This window comes from Typopeltis vanoorti, chromosome 2 (genome assembly GCF_054136105.1).
Source record: "Typopeltis vanoorti isolate ZY-2024b chromosome 2, IOZ_Tvanoo_1.0, whole genome shotgun sequence".
Lineage (NCBI taxonomy): Eukaryota > Metazoa > Arthropoda > Arachnida > Uropygi > Thelyphonidae > Typopeltis > Typopeltis vanoorti.
This window is the reverse complement of record NC_143550.1, coordinates 126263407-126287053: the sequence shown is the minus strand read 5'-3', so window position 1 is coordinate 126287053 and position 23647 is coordinate 126263407. Positions and strand designations below refer to the sequence as shown.

Genomic DNA, 23647 nt, shown 5'->3' with positions numbered 1-23647 from the left:
CTTCACTACTCTTTATGGTTCGTCCCAACTTTGCATCATCTGCAAACAACTGAATATCTCCATTCAAATCTTCACCAATATCATTAATATACAAGTTAAATAGTAATGGCCCTAAAACAGATCCCTGAGGCACTCCACTAGTGACTTTCCTTTTCCTGGATATTGCACCTCCATACACAACTTGTTGATACCTATCAGATAGCCAGTCTCCAATCCAATGCACTAATCTAATATCCAACCCCATCTGCTCTAGTTTGACTGTCAACTTACCATGAGGTACTCTATCAAAAGCTTTTGCGAAATCCAAGTATATTACTGTGTATCCTTCTCCTCTGTCCAAGGAAGCAGTCTTTATTGTAATAAGTAAGTAGATTACTAAAACACGACCTCCCTTTAGCAAATCCATGCTGTCCATCAAAGATTATACCATTGTTGTCAACCCAACTCTGGATCCTAGTTCTCACAAGCTTCTCCAACAACTTAACCACAACACCTGACACACAGATAGGCCTATAGTTTGATGCTTGAGTTCGATCACCTCCTTTATGAAGTGGCACAATCTTGCCTTCCTTCCACTCTTCAGGGACTTGACCAAGTGCAAGACTCGTATTAAAAAAATATGTCAAGGCAGGTGTCAACTCTCTGGCACATTCCTTCAGAATACGCGGTTAGTGTCCTCTGCATCATTTCCAGAATTCGTTGTGTTGGCAGTGAATTCTGGAAATGATGTGTAAGTTGAGTAAATAAGAGTAAATAGAATTTACTCTTATTTACTTCACCTCCTACAATATATTCTCACCAAGAGTAAATTCTACATCCCATCTTTGTTTCCCAAATTTTAAAACTTTGCATTTTGAACATTGAACTGGCATCACCATCCTGTGCCCACTCACTTAATCTATTAAAGTCTTCTTATAAGGCCAGAACATGTGCTCTGCTCCTTATAGTTTTCCCCAACTTTGCATCATCTGCAAAAAAAAAATTTCCCCATTCAAATCTTTCTCAATATCATCGACATATAGGTTAAACAGCAAATGCTGTAAAAAAATAAATAAAAAAAAAAAAAAAAAAACACTCAGGCAGACCACTAGGAACTTACCTCTTCTGAGATATTGCTCCCCCCATACACAACTTGTTGATACCTATGAAATAGCCAGTCTCTAATTCAATGCACTAGTCTAATATCTAACCCTATCCTCTCTAGTTTGACTATCACCTTATCATGCAGTAATCTATCAGAGGCCTTTGCAAAACCAAAGTGTATTACTGTGTATCTATTTCCTTTGTCCAATGAAGCCACCACATTATTCTAAGTAACTAGATTACTAAAACATTACTTCCCTTTAGCAAATCCATCAAAGATGATACCAGTATAGTTAACCCAGTTCTGGATCCTGGTTCTCACCAGCCTCTCCAATGCTTTAATCACAGCAACTGACACACAGGTAGACCTGTAATTTGATGCTTGAGTTCTGTTACCTTCTGATATATCCTGGTTCTTTGCACTGTACTCGGCAATATTGCTTCTGTGTACCTTTTGTTCAGAGGTAAATGTCTTCCAAAAATTTCACTGAAATACTATTACTCCACACTTTTGTTCAGTATTTGTTTGCGCTATGAATCTAAAAATCCTCCATGCACTGAAGAAAACCAGTTTCAGAATTTGTCAGTTCTGATATCAACAAAGTAATCGCTAATACATTACATGCATACGTTCCACATAATTATTTACATATATGTTCACTCTTGGCCACTTTTAAGTTATGAATATTTTACAACACAAATATTTATTAAAATAAAAAAATGAAAGAAATAATTAATGGAATGTGCATTTTATTTTAACGATTATTCAAGAAATATAATTAATATAACCCTCTTCACCTCAAAATGTATTCTTAAAAGGTATACGGGCCTCCTTCAAGCCATACGAATAATTAGTTATCCTCACCATGATCTTGAATCATCCAGATTTGCACATTATCCCATGGTCTTGCAAACTAACTATTTTAGACAGACTGGAATAACAGCTAATATCCTTGTGAAAGAAACTGTTCATTATCTGCACTACAGCTGTTCTGGAGTAGCAGACCATGTTCTGAATAGAGATCATCAGCTCCAATACGGGGGGACTTCCCTTTTTGTACAGAGGAAGATATAAATCTGAGAGGCTGTTTCTAGAATCCTCCATAGCACTACAACATTCCCCAAATATTAATGATTTGGCTGCCTCACTTTAATAAATTTCTGAGGCCATCACACTGAGATCTTCAATATTCTATTGCAACACCCATACAGGGTGCCAGTTAAGACTGTGTAGCCTGCCTTTTGCACTGTTTGTGTTTTCCCCCTCCTACTTTGCATGTGTTTGTGTCTTCATGCTTCATGCATATGCTTGAAGACACGAACTACTATGTTTGTGTCTTCATGCATATGCTTAGTTTATTTCTTTGTGCCCATGAAAATATGTTGGAGATCAAGGCAAAATATTGATATAGTAATTTAATTAACTAAATAAATTTACTTAAGTTTTATTTCTATGTATTTTCTCCTCTAAATATCAACATTAGTGATAATCTGTGTAAGCATCCATACCAGAATAGAAAGCATGATTGTTGGAATGTAAGAATGGCTTTATATGGAGATTCCATTAGTAAAGATGTAGCAGATGAGATGGTGCCCAAGTCTTGTTTTCAATGCGGAGGGATCAATAGAGTGATTGATGTTTTGGATATGAGAAGTAATTGAGCAAGAGAGAGCTAGTGATATCTGTGAGAAGACACAATTTGGTTGGGCAGAAGAAGATTGTGATGATAGATATACGAAGATTATTTAGGAGAATGACAAATTACATTGCAGTAATAAATTTAGTTTAATCCTTTATCCAAGTGTGAGCAAACAAAGCTTGCGTCTGAAAATATCTTCAGGACTGGGGTACGGTAGTACAACACCAGGCAACTCGTAGCAAAGGTGGACCAAGTTAACATCACTCCTATCTCAGTATCTCCTATAATGCAAAACACACCTCTTTGCGGATATGTATGATGTTATGCATTAAGAGAAGAGCCACTACCGAGACTAGTTTCGACCTTTATTGATGTCTCTTCAGTGGGATCCAGGCCCTGAAGTGGAGATACCAGGCAAAAGCAATGGCAGGTCATCTTTACCTATAGGAGTTGCCAAAAGGTGTGCCACCTTTTTATTAAATTACTCTGAATTTAGAGAAAGATGTTGAAAGTTTATTTTTCACTTGGTTAGACTATAATAAATTTAGTTTAATCCTTTATCCAAGTGTGAGCAAACAAAGTTTGCACCTGAAAATATCTTTAGGACTAGGGTAAGGTAGTACAACACCGGGCAACTCATAGCAAAGGTCCAGGAGATGTGTTTTGCATTATGAGAGATACTTAGATAGGAGTGATGTTAGCTTGGTCCACCTTTGCTAAGAGTTGCCCGGTGTTGTTACTACCTTACTCCAGTCCTGAAGATATTTTCAGGCACAAACTCTCTTTGCTCACACTTGGATAAAGGATTAAATTAGATTTATTATAGTCTAACCAAGTGAAAAATAAACTTTCACCATCTTTCTCTAAATCCAGAGGAGTAATTTAATAAAAAGGTGGCACACCTTTTGGTAACTCCTATAGGTAAAGATGACCTGCCATTGCTTCTGCCTGGTATCCCCCACTTCAGCATCTGGATCCCACTGAAGAGACCTCAATAAAGGTCGAAACTAGTCTGGGTAGTGACCCTTCCCTTAATGCATAACATTATACATATCTGCAAGGAGATGTGTTTTGCATTATGGGAGATACTGAGATAGGAGTGATGTTAGCTTGGTCCACCTTTGCTATGAGTTGCCCGGTGTTGTACTACCTTACCCCAGTCTTGAAGATATTTTCAGACGCAAACTTTGTTTGCTCACACTTGGATAAAGGAGTAAACTAAATTTATTTTAGTCTAACCGAGTGAAAAATAAATTTTCTACATTGCAGTAAAAAGGATAGTTGTTTTGCTCAGGTATGATAGTAAGTTGAGATGATGAGAAAAAAAATCATGAATGGTATTCTATTCTGTGAGAGAAGAGGTGCTGTTTGTTCATATACAGAATGCATTCAAGGAATGAATTGGATCATATAAAAGAAATTAATTGTATTTAAATGGATTTGGTGGGAATCAACTAGAGAGATTGTTGCTTGAAGAAAGTGTAATGCATGACATGTATAAGGGATTGAAGGATGTTTGAGATCATGTGAAAGAGCAGTAGAATAAAACAGGTGAGATTGATGTGATTGGAATAGAGAAGTCATGTGAGGTATGTAAGAAAAGGAATGCAAGATGAACAGGAAAATACAGTATACGAAGAGAGGATTCTGAAAACATTAATTAATGTATGTATGGAGATGGGCAAAATAGAAATGAATGGTCAGGGATGCATGCTGAGTAGTTTAGTCTTGAGAGATATATGGTGGTCAGGGATTATAAAGGTGAGAAGGCAAGAGGAGGTACAGAAATCTTGCAGATGAGGGATGACATGGATAGGACTGATTATATACCAAGAACTGAACTACTATGAATACTACCAGTGTCAGAAATAAGGGAGATGAAATTGTTGCATTGTTTGTTTGCCAAAAATTATAGTTGGAATAAGTGAAGTCTGGTCGGAAGAGGATGATGCCCTGATGGGAATACAGAATGCATTCAAGGAATGAATTGGATCTGCATTCAAGGAATGAATTGGAACTGCACTTCCCCCTCCCAAGAAGGGAGGGGGAAGTGCAGTTGATAAGAATATCGGATTGAGATTCAAGAGGAAAACAGTGGCAGTGGTTTTGAAGCAGTGTTGAATGAGATGGAGATTGACAGGATGATATATTTTAGTTGGATGTTTCTATAGGTCAGTGAATATGGAGAGTGGTGATGAAGAAATGTGTATGCAACGACAAGGGAATTGGAATAAAGAGGTAGCAGCCAGGAATAAGGAAAATAAATTTTTTGAGTTCTTGAAGGACAACTATTTTAGGCAATATGTAATAGACTGCACATGTGAATTGAGTCTTAGATGTGATCATATCAAAGGATAAGATCGTGAATGGGATGTTGCATTTCTTTCTATTTGGTGAGATAATCATGAGGTGATCACCTGGGTGGTGCGAATTCAAAAATCCTCGCAATAGCAGTAAGATAATCACCATATAATAAATTAACAGGTCAGATTACAGAATGTTGGTAAAGAGGGAAACAATGTCAAAGCTGACTAACAAATCAGAATCTTGTATTTGATTATTTGTTATAGAATCAGGATATTTCCGCTGGAAAAACAAGATCTATAGACAAGTTGAAGCACTGCCATGGGTATCAATCTGTCTCCACCTTTGACAAACTATTTTTTTAAACCATCTAGAAGATACCTTGTTCTCATCCATTCATCCTCCAAACCTCTCATTGGTTTCATTATATGATGATGTCTTTGCTGTTTGACCTTATTCTGAAAACGAACTTACCACTTTCCTACAACAGATCAATAGCCTTCATCCACACATTCATTTCTCCAGAAAAAGAAAATTCTGATAGTTTACTGTTCTTGGACATCCTTCTTATGTGCACAGCCTCTGGTAATTGATCAACCAGTGTTTATTGAAACCTACCTTTACTGGCAGTTACATTCATCAAAAGTCTGTTCATCACACTGCTCAAAAAATTGGTGTTATCAACTTGTTAATAGTGCTCCTCTCCCTCAAGCTTACAACAAGAACTTCTCACTATCAAAACTTTAATGGAATTTAATGGTTACAACAATGGTTAATGGTAGGATGAAGCTTGTCTTCTCCATAAAAGCAGGTTTAAATATGAATGCCTTTTCAAAGAAAGTTATGAAGCTCTTTTACATCGGCCAAATCTTAATCGGGATGACTGTCTCTTTCTCACTCTCTCTCTCTCTCTCTCCCAAAAGTTTGGAAGATTCTTATTTTATGCAACTATCAAAAATAGTTTTTAATATTATCTTTAATAATATTATTCATTAATATTAATTTCTAGCATGCAACAACAGTTTTAAATTAGTAAACCACTGACTGCTGTATGTGCCTTGTATTCCTGTTTCTTTGATTTGCTTGTTTCTATGCATTGATGATGTACTGTTAATTTTGGTATGAAATATCTGTACTTTCATCTCATTAAAGTTGATTACTGTGGTTATCGTGTAATTTGTTGTTTATGAAGAACTTGCATCATTACTAACTTCCTATTAACAATTTTTCCCCAAACCAATCTGTTATCTGTCAAGATTCCAACATTATCAGATCTTATATTTCTGTCTTCTAAGGCACTTTTTACTGTATCAATTCACCTATATCTTGGTCTTCCTCTGGGTATTTTTTCTGCCAACATGGCAGAAAACACTTGTTTTGCTAATCTTTCCTCTCCCATTCTGTTTAAGTGACTATACCACCTGAGATTTGCTCTGCTAACACATTCCTTGATGCTAAAAATCTCAAGTTCTTTCTTAATCTCCTCGTTTTAAATATGATATTGCCATTGATGCCATCTGTTCATATCCCTAATCCTTCTCAAGGGGGGGTCTCATATCTGCAGTCTCTCTAGTTTTTGGTCAAGTGTTTTACTTCTAACCCAACTCTCAGATCTATAAGGTAAAATTGGTTTGAATATTGGTTTGGTCTTGTATATAGCTAATTTAGTGTTTTGACTATTTTCTAACTTATTCCATATAAATTTATTCAGTTGATGGAAGTTTATTTTCCACTTGGTTAGACTATAATAAATTTAGTTTAATCCTTTATCCAAGTGTAAGCAAACAAAGTTTGTGCCTGAAGTATCATCAGGACTGAGGCAACTCGTAAAGGTGGACCAAGCTCTCATCACTCCTTGTCTCAGTATCTCCCATAATGCAAATAACATCTCCTTGCAGACATGTATAATGTTATGCCTTAAGGGAAGGGCCACTACCCAGACTGGTTTCGACCTTTATTGAGGTCTGGTTGGTGGGAGCCAGACCCAGAAGTGGTGATACTAAGGCCGAAGCAATGGAAAATAAACTTCCAACATCTTTCTCTAAATCCAGAGTAATTTAATAATAAGGTGGTAAATCTTTTAGAAACTCATATAAGTAAATATGACCTCTCCATTGCTTTGACCTTAGTATCACCACTTCTGGATCTGGCTCCCACTGATGAGATCTCAATAAAGGTCGAAACTGCTCTGGGTAGTGGCCCTGCCCTTAATGTATAGCATTATACATGCCCGCAAGGAGATGTGCTTTGCATTATGGGAGATACTGAGACAAGGAGTGATAAGAACTTGGTCCACCTTTGCCACAAGTTGTCTCAGACCTGAAGATACTTCAGGCATAAACTTTGTTTGCTTACACATGGATAAAGGATTAAACTAAATTTATTATTATTCAGTTGACTTCCTACCATACCATTTTGTTGATTATGTTGTCTGTTTCCATATTTAATTTACTATCTTCATGAAAAATCATGCCTAAGTAGCTGAAATGTATTACTTGTTCTATAGATTCTCCATTCATGATGTAGATCATATTTTCATTGTAAAGATAGTGAAAAATTATATACTTAGTTTAAATAATAAAGTGCATGTAAAAACCGCAGTGAAATCTTTAATTAGTAAAAGGCCAGATATTTCGTACTAAAATTAATAGTACATCTTCAGTGTCTGTAACAGTAATAGGAATGGAATACAGGCAAACATTTGGTGGATCACCTATTAAAATGCAATTGTTACCGCATGCTAGGAAATAATAAAAATTTAATCTATTAAGATAAATGGTTTTTTTACATAAGATAAGTCTCCCAGATCTTTGAGAGAGACATACAGTCATTTCTATTTAAATTCGGTTGGTGTAAGATAGTTTCACAACTTTCTTTGAATAAATGTTCATATTTGAATATGCATCTATGGAGGAGAACTGCTTTATCCCACTAGACACTATAGAGTAGAGTCAGTACTGTGCTGTGCCAGACCAGAATTCAGAGGTCCTTTATAATCAATATAATATTGATGTTCTTTTATTCTTTTTTTCCTAAAAACAGCCAGTTTTGGAAAAAAGAAAATAACATCAATATTATATTGATGTTATTTTATCAATATAATGTCGGGATGCATAAACTGGGAGTTGATTTGAATGAATGTTAGTTTGATCTTTTTTGTGGGTAAGTCAACCTCTCATGATGAATCTTTTGACTGCATTGAGATATGATGATAATAATAAAGCACAATGTATATAAAGTTTCAGGTGCAATGACTATCACAGTTGACTCAGCTCACATTATTCTAAATAAGTTATACATGACAAAAAAAAATCACATTCTTGTTTAATCCTTTATCCATCTCTAAGTAAACAAATTTGCACATGGAGTATCTTCATGACTAGGCTACTTGTATATACAGGATGATGACTTTGCATGTTGGTATCCTATAATGTCAAGCACTCTTCCATTTGGGTGTTTGCAATTTTATGCATTAAGGGTAGGTCACTAACCAGATTAGTTCGACTTTTATTGAGATCTCATCGGTGGGAGCATGACCTAGGAAGATATGATGATTGTTTTCTAAAAGTACTCAAAGGGTATTTTTTTATATAAGAAGTCTGTAATAATTTTACATTTTAGTTATATAATCATCTTGGTAAAAAAAAAATATTTGCACAGGTTCTCTCCAACATGTTTCTTGGATACCGACGGACAGCCAACATGCAATGCATGTCCTCCTGGTTATTCAGGAAGAAACTGTGAGAAGTAAGTAATTATTTTTTTGTTTCCTTTCAATTTCATATCATGAATTTCTATACTAAGAAAACTCACAAATTTTATGTAAATTTTTCACATTAGTTAAATTTCTGCTATTTTTTAAACTCTGTAATTTGCATATTTATTCAAATATGATCACTATGGATAGTCAGTTTCAAAAAAGGCAAAATCATTTGCAACTTAAGGTGAAATGTACAAATAGAATTAAATTTCTCAAGTATTGTTATGCAATATAAGTTGTTCCTACTTGGTTGAGAATTAATGTCTGTAGAGTAACTATTTGATTCACCCCTGCAATAAAGTGATCCTTTTAATTCCTGTAAACTGATGGTTTTGCATGCTTTTCATTTATCACAAAACATGCTCAAGTTTACTTGGAATATAAGTTACAAAAACCTTGGATTTTCTTTCTTTGTTCAGTCTTAATCAACAATAGCAAAAGAAATAGAAATAGTTGGTTTTTTTTTGCTCAGGTCTTGAATAAGCATGCTGGTTGTCTCAGGATGATGAAATTTAGCTTCCAAGTGACTTAGGAAGCGGGGGGGGGGGGGAGGAATCCACATTTTGCCTCTAGTACAGGTTTCAAGATCACTATACAGTTAGCTGACCTACTCTACCACCACTAATGTACTATAAGCTGCAGTCATTCATGGGTGAGATTTATGTTGAAAAAAGAAAATTCTTATTTTTAACATACCTATATAAACTAAATGGGCACTAATTTTTCAGATGAATATAATGTCTCACCTAAGAGGGAGCAATGTATTTAGTTAATGTTCTGCTCAATAATAAGAGAATTCCCAATCATAGTGGGCTGTGGCTCCACAAGTCAATACAAAAGTTATATTATGTTTTTTTTTTTTTTTTAGTTCATTTATTTTAATTTCTAATACTACTACAAGTAGTCCTAATAATAATTAAAATATTTGGAGATGAAAATATTGAATAACCCAGAATTTTGATTCAATGTTTCATATATATCTTGATAGTGTATTTATATATTTCTCTTAAATGTGCTAAAATAATTGCATTATAGGGATTCATATTAGTTTTTATTCACCTAATAAAAAGAAAAATAATGCTTTGTTACATTTTGTTTTTGGTACAAAAATATCCTATTGCTAGCATATGTAATTCTATGTTAAGGATCAAGACTTGCATACTTACTGTATTTGAATTACATAGCTTGCTAACATATTGTAAGCAGCATGATGATTTAAAAAATAGCTTTAAGTGTTAAAAATAATTCATTTTGATTGCATGTAGGTGTTTCTATCATCTACTATGAATTTAAAGCTGTATTGCTTAGCCTTTGAGTTTTCATAAAAACCAGAGCTACTGTGTATTTTTGATATTGCCCAAAGCTACTAAAAGTCAGAAAATGCTAGGATTTTCTTCTACTGTGATAGTATTTATTACACCTCCAAATCAAAAAATTAAAATAATCAAAGAAAATAAGTTGAATGATTGGCAATTCTAATTTATTAAATAGAAAATAATTATTACTAAATATGAATTAGCATAATCTGAATCTATGTACTTTGTAGATTATATAACCATGCAAACACATAAAAATGTAACATAAATTATAAGAAAACTGTTATTTAAAAACATTCACAGAATTAGAATGATGTTTGACATGGTTAAAAATATTAGAATAATGCACAAATACAGAAAAATGTAAATGCACAAAAATTACAATCAAAGGGAAACAACATGATAATTATTACTTTATTGCATCCCCCTTAGTTATCACCATTCATAAATGGTTGGGCACATTATTTGCTAGTGGTTCATTCACAGTCTTTTTTTTTTTTTTTTTTTTAATCAAAACATGCCCATAATCATCTGGGGACCAGAAACAAGTTCATTTTTGCCTCTTGGGCAATTTTTTGAAGACATTCCTTCATAATTTCCCACAAATTTTCAATTGAGTTTAAATCAGGCGAGTTTTCTGGTCAAGGAATTACATTGATTTGTATTTCTTTGAGCCATTTAATAGTGGTCTTGGAAGTGTGACAAAAAGCTGAATCTTTCTGAAAAAGGAAATCACCATCACATATATCTTCTGATGTTAGTAACATAAAGTGCTCAAGATTTTCTTGGTACACTTTGGAATTGACTCTTTTGTACATAATACACAGCCTACTTGGACTCTCTATAGTCATACAAACCCATACCATGACAGAGGTTACAAATTTCACTGAACATTTCATTCATTCTTTATCAAATGCTTCTTGTTTTGAAGATGAGAAAATGACATATTCACAAGAATGAAACACCATTATGAACAACTCATTTAATATCTCAACTATATCCTCTACAGTTGTTTATCCTTAAACCATTTTCTGCAGTCAGTGTCATCCTACCATATTCATGCTTTTTTCCTGCTGGATACATTAAAAAAAAAAAAAAACTCCCTATTGTTTTTTTTTTTTTGTTTTTTTTCCCATTATCTAACTGCTGCTCTCATAATCTGCTTTTGCTAGTCTCATAAAAGATGTCACCCTTCTTGCATGTTCTTTCCATGGAATTCTGTTCCATTCTGCTCATGGAACTGAATATAATCATTCATCTTATGTTTCCTCTGTAATGTTTTCTTCCTCTGTTTTGCATGCTTAATCTCTTCATTTATTTTCTGTCTTATTTTACCTTATAACACCCAAGCAGCATTAATATGCTTTCTGCCCAACTTTGCACTTCATGCTAAAGCTGCAAGGTGTCTCCTGAGTATTTCATAATGGCCAGCCTTGTAGTTCCTCATATATCCCTTCCTCACATGACTGTCAAGTACCCAGGTAATCACATCATGGTCACTCACCAATCAGAAGAAGATCCGACGCTTCATTTCTAATGACATTCTCTGATGAGATAATCAAATCCAACACTTTTGTGTGCCTTCTATTTTATACTGCCTGAGGTAGTTGTTCATCAAAAACTAGAGAAATTCATTTTCTCTATTTTCAGATGCTGTCTTGTCATCCCAATCTATATTTCTGTAATTAAAATTACCTGTAATGATAACCCTTTTCCTGTTTGCTTGGCTAATTTCCTTATGCATTTTATGGTCACTGCCCTCCACATTTCCAGATCTATAGAATCATCAAAGTATGTTATTGGGGAATTGAGCAAACTTGATATTAATAAGGCTGTGAGACTTGATAATATAATCATTACATATTTTGAAGAAATGTGCCAGGGAGTTGGCATCTGCCTTGACATATTTAATGAGTTGGGTCAAGTTCCAAAGGAGTGGAACAAGGTGAGAGAACTCGAACATCAAGTTATAGGTCTATCTGGGTGTCAGTTTTTGTGGTTAAAGTGTTGGACAGGTTGGTGAGAACCAGGATTCAGAGATATATCTTTGATGGTCAGCCTGGATTTGCTAAAGGGAGATCGTGTTTTAATTATCTACTTACTTATTACAATAAGGTGACAGCTTCAATGGACCAAGGAGATAGACAGGGTTGGATATTAGACTTATCTATTGGATTGGGGATTGGCTATCTGATAGGTATCAGCAAGTTGTGCATAGGGATGCAATATCCTACAAGAGAAAAATCACTAGTGGTGCCTCTGGGTCTGTTTTATGCCATTACTGTTTAACCTGTATGTTAATGATTTGTATAGGGATATTCAATTGTTTGCAGATCATGCAAAAGTTGGGATGAACTATGATGAACTACTTTTTTAACATCAGCAGCACTCCACCTCTCTTTTTCTGTCTTCATGAAAACATCATAACCCTTTTATCTCTATGCTATTAGGCTGTCGTCCTCATTCAACCATGTCTCACTTATTCCAACAATTTCATTCCCCTTCTTTATTATACTTCTAGCATTCATATACAAACATAGGTTCCTTTCTGGATTTGTAACATGTTTCTCAGATACCACTCCATGCCTTTCTCAAGCTATTCCTCTCTCTCTTTCTCTCAAACCCATCCCAGAACCCTCTTCAAACATAACTGTTCACTCTATGTCAATGAACGGAAGAAGTCATTCATTGACTTCCACTTTGGGCATCATCCTTTCTCACTCAGTCTTTATGACAAAGGGACCTCCTAAACAAAATTTTCTGTGAGAGCATATTTCTGAATACCTGGCAGAAGGCAATTATTGTCTCTCTCTGTCTTTCTTGTACAGATGTTCTCTCATTCTCTACACTCATGCTATGCACTTCTCCATTCATAAGCATCACTTTGATCCTTCCTTCCTTATTCTTCTGGTCGTCTTACACATTGCTCCTTACTTGCTCAGATCCAGTTTTTGTACACATTATTCTCTCCTCTAGCATCAACCTCTTCAGATGTCTCACACCAAGATTATTCAAATGCAGTCCATCACTCTTATACAGTTTTGTTTGTCCTTCAATCTCATCCCACACTTTCAAAGCTACACTCCATTCTATTCATATATTTCTGCTAACATTTCATTTATAATTTAAAATCATTCACTATCATTTACTTTTTTGCTCTCCTACTATCTGTTGTATAAGCTTTTTTTCACCATCAGCCCAGCTAGCTGTCTTATCTTTTTATCGTCAGCCACGCTCTTATTCTTTGGCATCAGCTTCATATGCTTTCTTGACATTCGTTTCACTTATGATACCATGATCCACACTCTGATTCAAGCATTCTTCATGGTCATTGCTTGCCAGATAGGAGGGGGGGGGATATCCATTTGTGGTTCTATGGTGGGTGGGGAGCTCTGATGCTGAAACCAACTTCTCCTGAGTATGAACACTTCATCCTCTTGTTTATCAGGGACACTCAAGAAGCCTCAACCATGTTCAAAAACCATACCATGAATAGAGAAAGTGAGGAAAAAAACATTAGAAACTGCAATAAATTCTGCAACAATAGAAACCGTTCTGAGTGTTACACTCAACAACAGGTGGATGTCCAAATGGAAAAATGTCATATTCTTCATCTAGAAATATTTGCAACTATTAGCAGGATCTCCAAAATTAGTTAAGTAGCTGCATTCAGCATTGAAGCAACTACAATAGCACAATAAAAAAAAAAAAAAATTGCTTCATGCAAAATCTATCAGGGGAATACCAGTTATAGTCCCCCTCTCCACAAAACCTTAAAATTTTCTAGAGACATAATCTCAGATTGGGACCATATTGATTCTCCCAATGAAGAGATATGCTCTGAATTCAAGGACCAAGGAGTGATTGTGATAGCCATAAGAAGAATCTTGATATGAAGAGATGGGCATCTAGTTCACACCAGAAACATCATCCTTACCTTCAACAAACCAACTCAACTTATCCCAACTCAATTATATCCCAAACTCCTTAATGTGGTTTAAATTCCAGAAATATGATCATTCTCAATATGCATGGTGTAGCTGTGCTCAATATGGTAGAAAAGATCTTGAGAATGAAGACATAATGCAAAACAATAAAATGCTCTAACTGTGAGGGAGACCACCCAACATACTGCTGAGCATGGCAAAGATGGAAGTAAAAGCAGGAGATCCAAAAAATAGAAATAGTATTGAATTACTTATCAGGAGGCAAAGAGCCAACATACCACAAAAGTGGCAGCAACATCTGGTCAACCCCTTCATGCTAAGAAGGTAGCTATAGGGAAAAAAAAAGTGTCTGAAGGGATTGAAACCTATATATCAATCTTGCCTTCTCAAAATTATAACATTCCTGGTTGATATGACTTGCTTTTCATTTTTCAAGATGGTCCTGCTGTACAAACATTCACTAATAATAATAATAAAAAGATATTGGAACATGCACTGCGGAGATAGTCAAAGACGTGCCTCGATAACCTCTAATAGACGGACCACCTTCAGATGGAATGTATACCTCCATCCCACCCTTGGCTGAGTAGTTAGCATATCTGCTCTCCAGCCAAAAGGCTGTGGGCATGGATGTTTGTGATTTTCTCTGAAAATATTAGTGGTGATAGTGGGCAGTAGATGGCATTGGTGGAGTGTTGTAGAGTAGGTGCCCTCCCTCGATGAGTCTTTGGACTCTGGAGGTGTAACATAATAATGATTCATGCACCTAGTGTCCTAGGAGTACAGTATGACAATCTCTTAGATAAGATATTTTTCCCGATGAAGAAGAAATGATGGGTACGGGCCATCCTCAATTTTCAAAAAAGAAAAAATCCAAGGCTAATAAGAACAGAATTACTCAACACAGGAAGCCAGGTGATAGCACAAAAAAATAATAAAATAAAAATAAATTAATAATTATTATTATTACATGGCACCTCCTGGGAGTCCAAAGACTCATCGAGGGAGGGCACCTACACAATTCTCTGCTTCTACCACTCAATCCACCAACTACAACTACTTTCATCATCTACACCAACAGCATCTACTGCTGACCACCACTAATATAATAATAATGAACACATTTCTACAATGGAATTGTAGATTCCTTCAAAACATTGATGGCATCAAGGCTCCCTCTTGCAGAAGTATAAACCAGTATGCTTCTGCCTGTAGGAAATGTGCCTGAAGCCTAAAAGAAGTTTAGAATAAAATCTGGAAAATAAAGAGCAGATATACCACCCATCAGCTCTCATTTGTTACATAGATACTGATCCAGCAATGATTGCTGACCCACTCTGGAGATTTTTGCAAAACATCATTTTCCTATCTCTCCCCCCTCGAGTTCCTTGCCCAAAAAAAGCAAAACAAAAAAACACCAAATTCAGTTTTCTTCAAACTGGCAGCTTGTATTGGATATTATTGGAAGTCCAATAATATCCAATACAAGGTAGTAAAACATCTCTTGCCATTGTCTGTTGATTAACTATTGCACTGTTATAACAAAATTTTCTGTAAGAGCATATTTCTGAATACCTGGCAGAAGGCAATTATTGTTTTTCCTAAGACAGAGAAATATCTAAAATTGTCAAATAACTACTGTCCAGCCTCTCCATGACAAAAACCACCATGATTCGTTAAAATCTGAACTCTCTGCTATCCTCAACTCTGAACTTTAGTCCATTCTCTCAGATATCTCAGAAGCTTTTGCACAAAAAGAATTCCTAAAAATAAAAAATAATCACAAATCAAAAGTATAACATTCTGTGTAAATCTAAATCACAACTGCAAATTCAACTGCTACATACAATAGTGAATCTATCTTCGAAAAGTCTCAACAAAGATGTTATCAACTTCCTAAGCCTCTGCCACAATTTTGCCATCACGTCAAAAGAAGTGCCATTGCTAGACATAATCATGTACAACATAGAACACGGAATCTGTCACTTAGCTCTGGAGATAGCCAACAACATCAGACTTGACGTTGTCAATATCCTTTCCCAGTTATCACCTCCTAAAAGTAATTTATCTTTTGGTTAACGTGCTGCTCTCAGAAAGGTACGGAAAAATAAAAGTATTGTCATCACCAGAGTGGATAAGGATAATACCATAGTTATCCTTAATGCCACAGGATGTAATCGAAAAATGGGTATTTTTCTCTGAGATCATGACGCCACAAAATCGCAAGTTGAAAAACTTACTCAAAAAAAGTATCTTCCTGGTTGCTGGATAAAAATACTCAAACCCTTCAGTTCTTTTCCCCTTCCCTGCCCCCCCCCCCAGATATATGGTTTACCCCCCCCCCAAAAAAAAAAAAGACCTATACCACTGATGCTCTATTTTGCAAATTATCAAAGCAGCTGGCTAACTCTTTTACCTCTCTCACTAGACTTACCACATCCTATATAAAAAACTTTACCCATTTTTAAAACCTTGATTGGAAATTTAACTTTAAATGATACAGATATATTGGTAAGCTTTGACATCACCTCACTTTTACCAATATTCCCTTAAATGACACCTTTACACTCCTAAAAAAAAAAAAAAAAAATTCCTTCTGATATCTTAGATCTCTTTTCTTTGCCAGTAATTCAGGTTATTTTTTTTGGAAGAACAAAATTTACAAACAGTGGAAACTGCTATGGGTTTTCTCCTCTCATCTGCTCTTGCCAGTTTTTACATGGAATTTTTTTAAAAAACAAGCCATAGACTTAGCCCCTCTCAAACCTTCTGTTTGGCTAAGATATGTAGATGTGTGTTCTCTATTTGGCCTTATGGCCCAGATACTTTAGACTCTTTCCTCAGTCACTCCATAGTCTACATCTAAGCATCCAGTTTATGATGGAAAAGGAAAATAACAGTGGTTTAACCTTCCTAGACACCTAATATGCCTTCCTAATGGTAACCTTTCCTTCACTGATTCACAAACTTTTCCACCACCACCACCCTCTCAATAATATGATAATATTAAAACTAACCAATAAAGCCTATAATCTTTGTTCTAGTGGAACCTCTCTTTCAACTGAACTCAATCACATACATAACACCGTCCTTTCCAATGGCTACAGTAATTACAGAATTTAAAAAAAAATAATAATAATAATCAGTTCCTTTCCCATTCCTCAGCCATCACTTCAGAAGGATTTTAGAAATGCTATCACCATCCCTTACATCCATGGCACATCAGAAAAAATAGCCAAGTCTTTAAAAAAGTACAACCACTAGACACACACAGCTTTTAAGCCCTACTGGAAACTTGCTACTCTTATCTGTTCTACCAAAGATCATCTCCCTCCTCTCAGTGCCTGGAGTATAAAATAGTACCCTGTTCCTGCAAGTTGGCCTGCTTTGGACTGACAGGTAGATCAGCGACCATCCATTTAGAACACAAATCATGCATTTGCAATCATAATTATGGTCAATCTGGCCTTGCAGACCATGTATAGGATATCACCCATAGGATCTCCTGGAAGAAGACCACCATGCTTCACCATAGTAAATTTTAAAAAGGGAAGACTGTGTTTAGAATATGCAGTGGCACTCAGAAATTAGCCAAATTTAAGTAAATATGGATGCATAAAACTTCCCAAAATTTGGGAAAAAATAGTCAAAGGGCCCACTTTACATCTTAGGCTATCTACAAATTCCCATAGAGGTACACCACCTAGATATCGCTTCACTCACCCACTATTTCATGCAGTATTGTGTTGTGTGTGTGTGTGTTACAATATTCTGGAAAAAATTGTGCAAGATTCTGGAAAAAAATGGTTAACTCTTGTATTTTATTATTTCTGGAGAGAATCCACTTTTTTTCCAGAACACAATCTGGCTTCCGAAAATATCATTCTCCTACTGATCATCTAATCTGTTGGAGACATCCATTAGAGATGTCTTTTAAAAACAGGAATATCTGGTATCATCTTTTGGAGATAAAAGACTTATATAATTTTGGTCTTAGAGGGAATCTCCCTCTTTTCATCAAAAAATTGTTATCTAACTGAATCTTGAAAGTCTGTATAGAAAATGCTCTCTCTCTCTCAACCATATAACCATAAGGAGGGAGTCCCACAAGGCTTGGTTATACATGTCATGCTTTTTCAAGCAAGGTTAATTCGATAACAGAACAACTTCCTCCAACAGTAAGTAATGCCCTCTATGTGGATGGCTTCACCATCTTCTGTCAACATAACATGAGGGTTATAGTAAGATAGCAGATGCAAGCAATTGAATAGCTCTCAAAAATGGATGCTTGCACATGGGTTAAGATTTTCACAGCAGAAGACAGTTTGTGTGCCACATCCTTAGATGTGGCTTCTTCCTCACCCAGAAATCTGACTAGGATGAACATCACGCCCAGTTTCACCAAAAGCCAAGTTTAACATATCTGATGGAGGAAACAAACTTTCTTCCATGACATTATGTTAGTTATGAGACAAGTGGTGTAAAGCAATAAACATTCTATGCACCCGTTCTTCCACATGTTGGGTTGCTAACAGATGTTCTTTCCTTCGTTTGTACAAGATGTTCTTAAGATCAAAACTTGATTATTGGTCCCAGTCAAAAAAATGCAATTGGAGCATTTCACATGTCACTTATTCTTGGTCTGTATGCCAAGGCAAATTAACCACTTTTGTTGCTTCAACACCAATAGCTATACCAAAAATAAAATAAAAATAAAATGTTAGACCATTCCATGTGGCCATCTTCTTTTTTGTCCACAGTGGGAGGAATTTTACAACTCTCAGCAGACTGCCATAAAATTCCTTGCTTTGCAGATAAAAGCCTCCTATAAATTAGAGATTGCAGTAGACTATGGTTTCCCAAACTTCTTGCTAAAATGGAGCCATAAAGCAAGCAATTTTTTTTTTTTTTTGCAGAGCCATCACAACTCAATCTTTAAAATAAACATGAAAAAAAACAGAAGAAATCAATAATCACTTACCATTTTACAATTTAGTGCTTCATAAATTTAAAAAAAAATTTAAGTTAATTTTAATGACTGCAGTGCAGTTGTTGTTTTGAACTACAGAGTTTTTCAAAGTCTGGTATGATGGTCGCTTGTAGCACCATATCATTTTCTGCATTTAGCCTGTTTTTATATTTAATTTTAGTAGCTGCATATAGTGAGAACGTCTTTTCACAGAGATAAGTTGTTGAAAAACATATCAAAAACTTCGAAGCTTGAACAGCAGTTTCTGAGTATTTCTCATACAAGTCTATCCAAAATGTTTCGCAGAGTCCTAGAATTTCAGTTGTGGAGCCCACTTTGGGAAACCCTGCAGTAGACAACATAGCTGATATGCCATTCTCATTTCAATGACAATCATACATGAGCCTGTAGCTTTTATTTCAGCAGGTTACTAAAATTCTGCATCCCTTCTGTTATCTACTTGCAGCCCCTTGAAGCTTGTGAACTGAGTACTCTGATTTTGTGCCTGTTTACACAAACAGCTCGAAATTTCAGAGCCTAATGGGATCTTTATCTTTCCTGACAGTGTTATTTCTACAGAAATCTTACTGTGTGTAACAAATACACAGCTGAGCTTTATGCAATAGGTACTTGCATGTAAAATACATAAGATTGCATCGCTATATTTTATAATATATTCAAACTCTGTTTTCTTCAGGCAATAAGAAGTCTAGACTACAGAAACATCCAGTGCGCTCTCTCTCTCGAATCCAACACCATTCTGAGCCATGTTGAAATTACTTGAAATGAGGCTGCAGATACTCTAGCTAAGTCAGCTCATTTCTCAAACATCCACCATTTGCCTTTAATATACGCTGATTACCGCCAGATTATACTTGGCATGGTTCGAACAGCAGAATTTTTTTTTTTTTTTTGGCTCCGAATAGATCATATTCATCTTACGTACGCCTTCATATTGAGGGGTGATGAAATGCCTATGTGTGAGTTTTGTGATGCCAAACCATTCCAAACTCATATTTTAATCTACTGCCTTCATTTTGCTAATGAGTACAGTCATTATTTTAGACACTTTCATAATCTACCTGAGCCCTCTGGTTTTTAAATTCTTACAGAGTATAAATCTTTACCATCTTATAGTATAACTTATTGAGAAAAAAGTTTTTAAAAGTATGGCATGTATGTATATTTTATGAATTTTAATACTTTTTATACTTTTTCCATCTGTTTCATACTCATCTTTTGCATTTAATTTTTCTGCACTGGTTTTATGCCATGTTACTTATTTATTACTTGGTTTATTTTAAGAAATGTTTCATTTATGATGATTATTTTGATTTTTATATATAGTTCTTAGATGAGCCTCCGTAGACGAAGTATAGATGAAGGCCTTTGGTCGGAAAGACCTGGGTTCGATTCCCGTCCATGACATAAATAACCTTTATCTGGTCTCTTTTGACTAAAGGCGAGCTAGCCAGTCTCATATGGAGGTAGGGGGTTTTTCACCCAGAAACTCGAGTTTTTCTTTCCCTAGAACAGGCAAACCGGCCCCCTTGAACACGCATATCGATGTGTGTTCAAGGGGGCAAACAGAGGACATACTGGGAGGCATAAGGCTTAACCACCTTATTCTCAAGTATGGTTGCAGTTACAACAATACATACCTTGACACTGTAATAGGTAGAAGAGGGGAGGATTAAGAAAGAAAGAGTATATAATTCTTAGACCTATATATGCCATTTATTTATTACTATTGTTGTCCAGCAAACTATAGATAGATGTTCTCATGCCATTAAACGTAAAGGCAAACAGACTTCTGTTGGATTCAAAGCCTTGTTTAGATTAAGGGAAATCATGCTGCAGATTCTTCAGCTTCATTTCTCTCAATATTTGTATTTCACACCAATCTACCAAAGGTTTTCCCCTTCCCCTTTTGTTCCAGATCACTAATAAGAAATAATGTTAAATAATACTGCTTGATAGAATTAACCGAACTCAATGTTCCAACACTAATGTTGCATGGCAACATCCAGTTACTGATATTTTACACTGGTCACCCAGTTGAGAGAGTCTCTCAAAATTAAAGTCAGTTGTATCGAATGGCAGAATCTATACCACTAGTATAGAAGTGATTATTTTATTTTTATTTATTTTTTTTATCGGAGACTGTTAATGTGGTTTATGAATGGATATGAAGTTTTTACTTGCATGTGCAGAGATGGGACTATTTTACTCAAAAGAGTTTGGATGTGGGAAACTTTATAATTATTATTACCCAAAAACCCCATGGAATCACAGGCTCATCTAGGAGGTCCCTTTTGTCATATACACACACAGCTCAATAATACCGTGCCTTAAATGCATTCAAATTCTCTGCAGATATGATGCTCTCAGGCAATGTGTTCTAATCATTCACAATTCTCCATGCAAAAATGCTGCTTCTCATACCCTCCTTATACAACTTCCATGGATGACCTCTTGTCATCCATGAAAGTTGTATATCTCTATCATATCTCTCCTATTCACTAGACCCTACAAATAGCATTGTCTCAATCTTTCTTCATATTTAACATTCCATAGATCAGAAACTATTTTGTTCATTCACCTCTGGATCCTCTCCAACATCTCTTCATCCTTTTGAAAACCACGTGACCAAATCTGTGCACATACAGCCTAATCAAAGCCTTATACAATAGAACCAGAATCTCCTTACTTCTGCAAGTCAGTGTCCTGTGTATCATTGCTAGAATTTATGTTGTCCTCACAATTTTGGCAATATGTCCTCTAAATTTTAGATCTTTATCTACCATTATCCCAAGATCTCTTATTTACTCCACTTCCAATAATATATTTCCACCAAGAGTAAATTCTACATCCCATCTTTGTTTTCCAAATTTAAAACCTCATATTTCACAACATTTAACTAGTATCACCACTCCTGTGTCTATTCGTTTAATCTATTTGTCTTCTTGTAAGGCCAGAACATCTACTCTACTCCCCATAGTGTTTGTCCCAACTTTGCATCATCTGCAAACAACTAATTATCCCCCATCCAAAACTTCTCTGATGTCATTAACATACAGGTTAAACAGCAATGGCCATAAAACAAACCAACTGAAGCACACCACTAGTGACTTCCCTCTTCTGGGATGTTGCTCTCCCATACACAACTTGCTGATAACTATCAGATAGTCAATCTCCAATCCCATGCACTAGTCTAATATCAAATCCCATCTGCTCTATGAGGGTGGTCTGAAAAGTTCTCGGCCTAACAATGAAAAAGCAAATTTATAATTTCAAAATTATTTTTATTTTTCAACATAATCTCCCTTACAACTAATACATTTATTCCAGCAATGCCCCAGCACCATTATCCCATTCCTGTAGTGGTTCTCAGTAAGATCTGAAAAATACTCCTCTACAGCTGCAATCACCTCTTGATTCGAAGAAAAATGCTGACCAGCGAGGAAGATTTTTAGTTTTGGGAAGAGATAGAAGTCAGAGGGAGCTAAATCTGGAGAATAGGGTGGATGCTCCAACAGTTCATAGTGCAGATCCCTTAATTTTCCCATTGCCAAAACACCTTTGTGAGCAGGTGCATTATCCTGATGAAAGATGATTTTTTTTTCTTCTGCAAACCGGATCTTTTCTCACAAATTTTTTCCTCTAGTTGGTTAAAAGATCGGAATAATATTCCCCGGTTATTGTTTTACTCTTTTCAAGATATACAATAAACAAAATGTCATAAGCATCCCAAAACACAGATGCCATGACCTTATCTGCTGATGGAACTGACTTTGTCATCTTAGACACTGAACAACTGGCTTCTGTCCACTGTTTAGACTGCTGTTTGGATTCTGGTGTGTAACGGTGAATCTAAGTATCATCCATAGTAATAAATCGATGCACAAAATCAGTTTTATTCTTGTTAAAATGCTCCAAGCACTGTTCAGTGATTTTCATGCAAGTGCATTTTTTGATTTACTGTGAGCAAGCGTGTCACCCATCTTGTGCAAAGCTTTTTCATTTGCAATTCTTCATGCAAAATATATCCTACACGTTCTTTTGAAATGCCTATAGTCTCATCAATTTCATGCACTTTGACCCACCGGTCATCCAATACTATATCGTGCACTTGATCAATGATTTCTTGTGTTATTACACTTTTTGGAGGTCCTTCACGTGGATCATCTTCAAGGCTGGTACAGCCATCTTTAAACTTGGCAGACCATTTCTTAATTGTCAGAAACGAAAGAAAAGAGTGTTCGTAAACTTTTATGAACTTTGAATGAATTTCTTTTGCTGTTAAATCTTCTTTTAGAAAGAATTTTATATAACTGCACGACACTCAATTTTATCTATTTCAAGGGATACAGACAACTGTATAAAACAAACTACTTGATAGAATGACTTGCAATTTCACATGGATGCTTATTATTATTATTATTATTATTATTATTCCTGATACCTCCAAGGAGTCCGAAGACTCATCGCGGGAGGACATCTTCAACTGTCTCTACATCTTACCTCTACTACGAATCAACGCCATCTACCGCCCACCTCCAACACTACCACAACTAGTAATTTTTGTCTGTAAATTGCGTGTGTTCTGAAGGGCCGATTTGTATGTA

At 35.6% G+C, this 23647-nt stretch overlaps 1 protein-coding gene across 6 annotated transcripts in view; it reads left to right on the top strand.

Annotated features, from left to right (window-relative positions):
* The window catches only part of LOC150109418 (basement membrane-specific heparan sulfate proteoglycan core protein-like), a 1783738-nt gene that overhangs the window by 1181727 nt on the left and 578364 nt on the right, over positions 1-23647 (top strand). For all 6 annotated transcript variants that reach the window (XM_090413063.1, XM_090413041.1, XM_090413033.1 and 3 more), the window contains one exon: positions 8688-8774. In XM_090413063.1, the coding sequence (XP_090269189.1) occupies positions 8688-8774 (87 nt within the window). The remainder of the gene's footprint in view (positions 1-8687; positions 8775-23647) is intronic.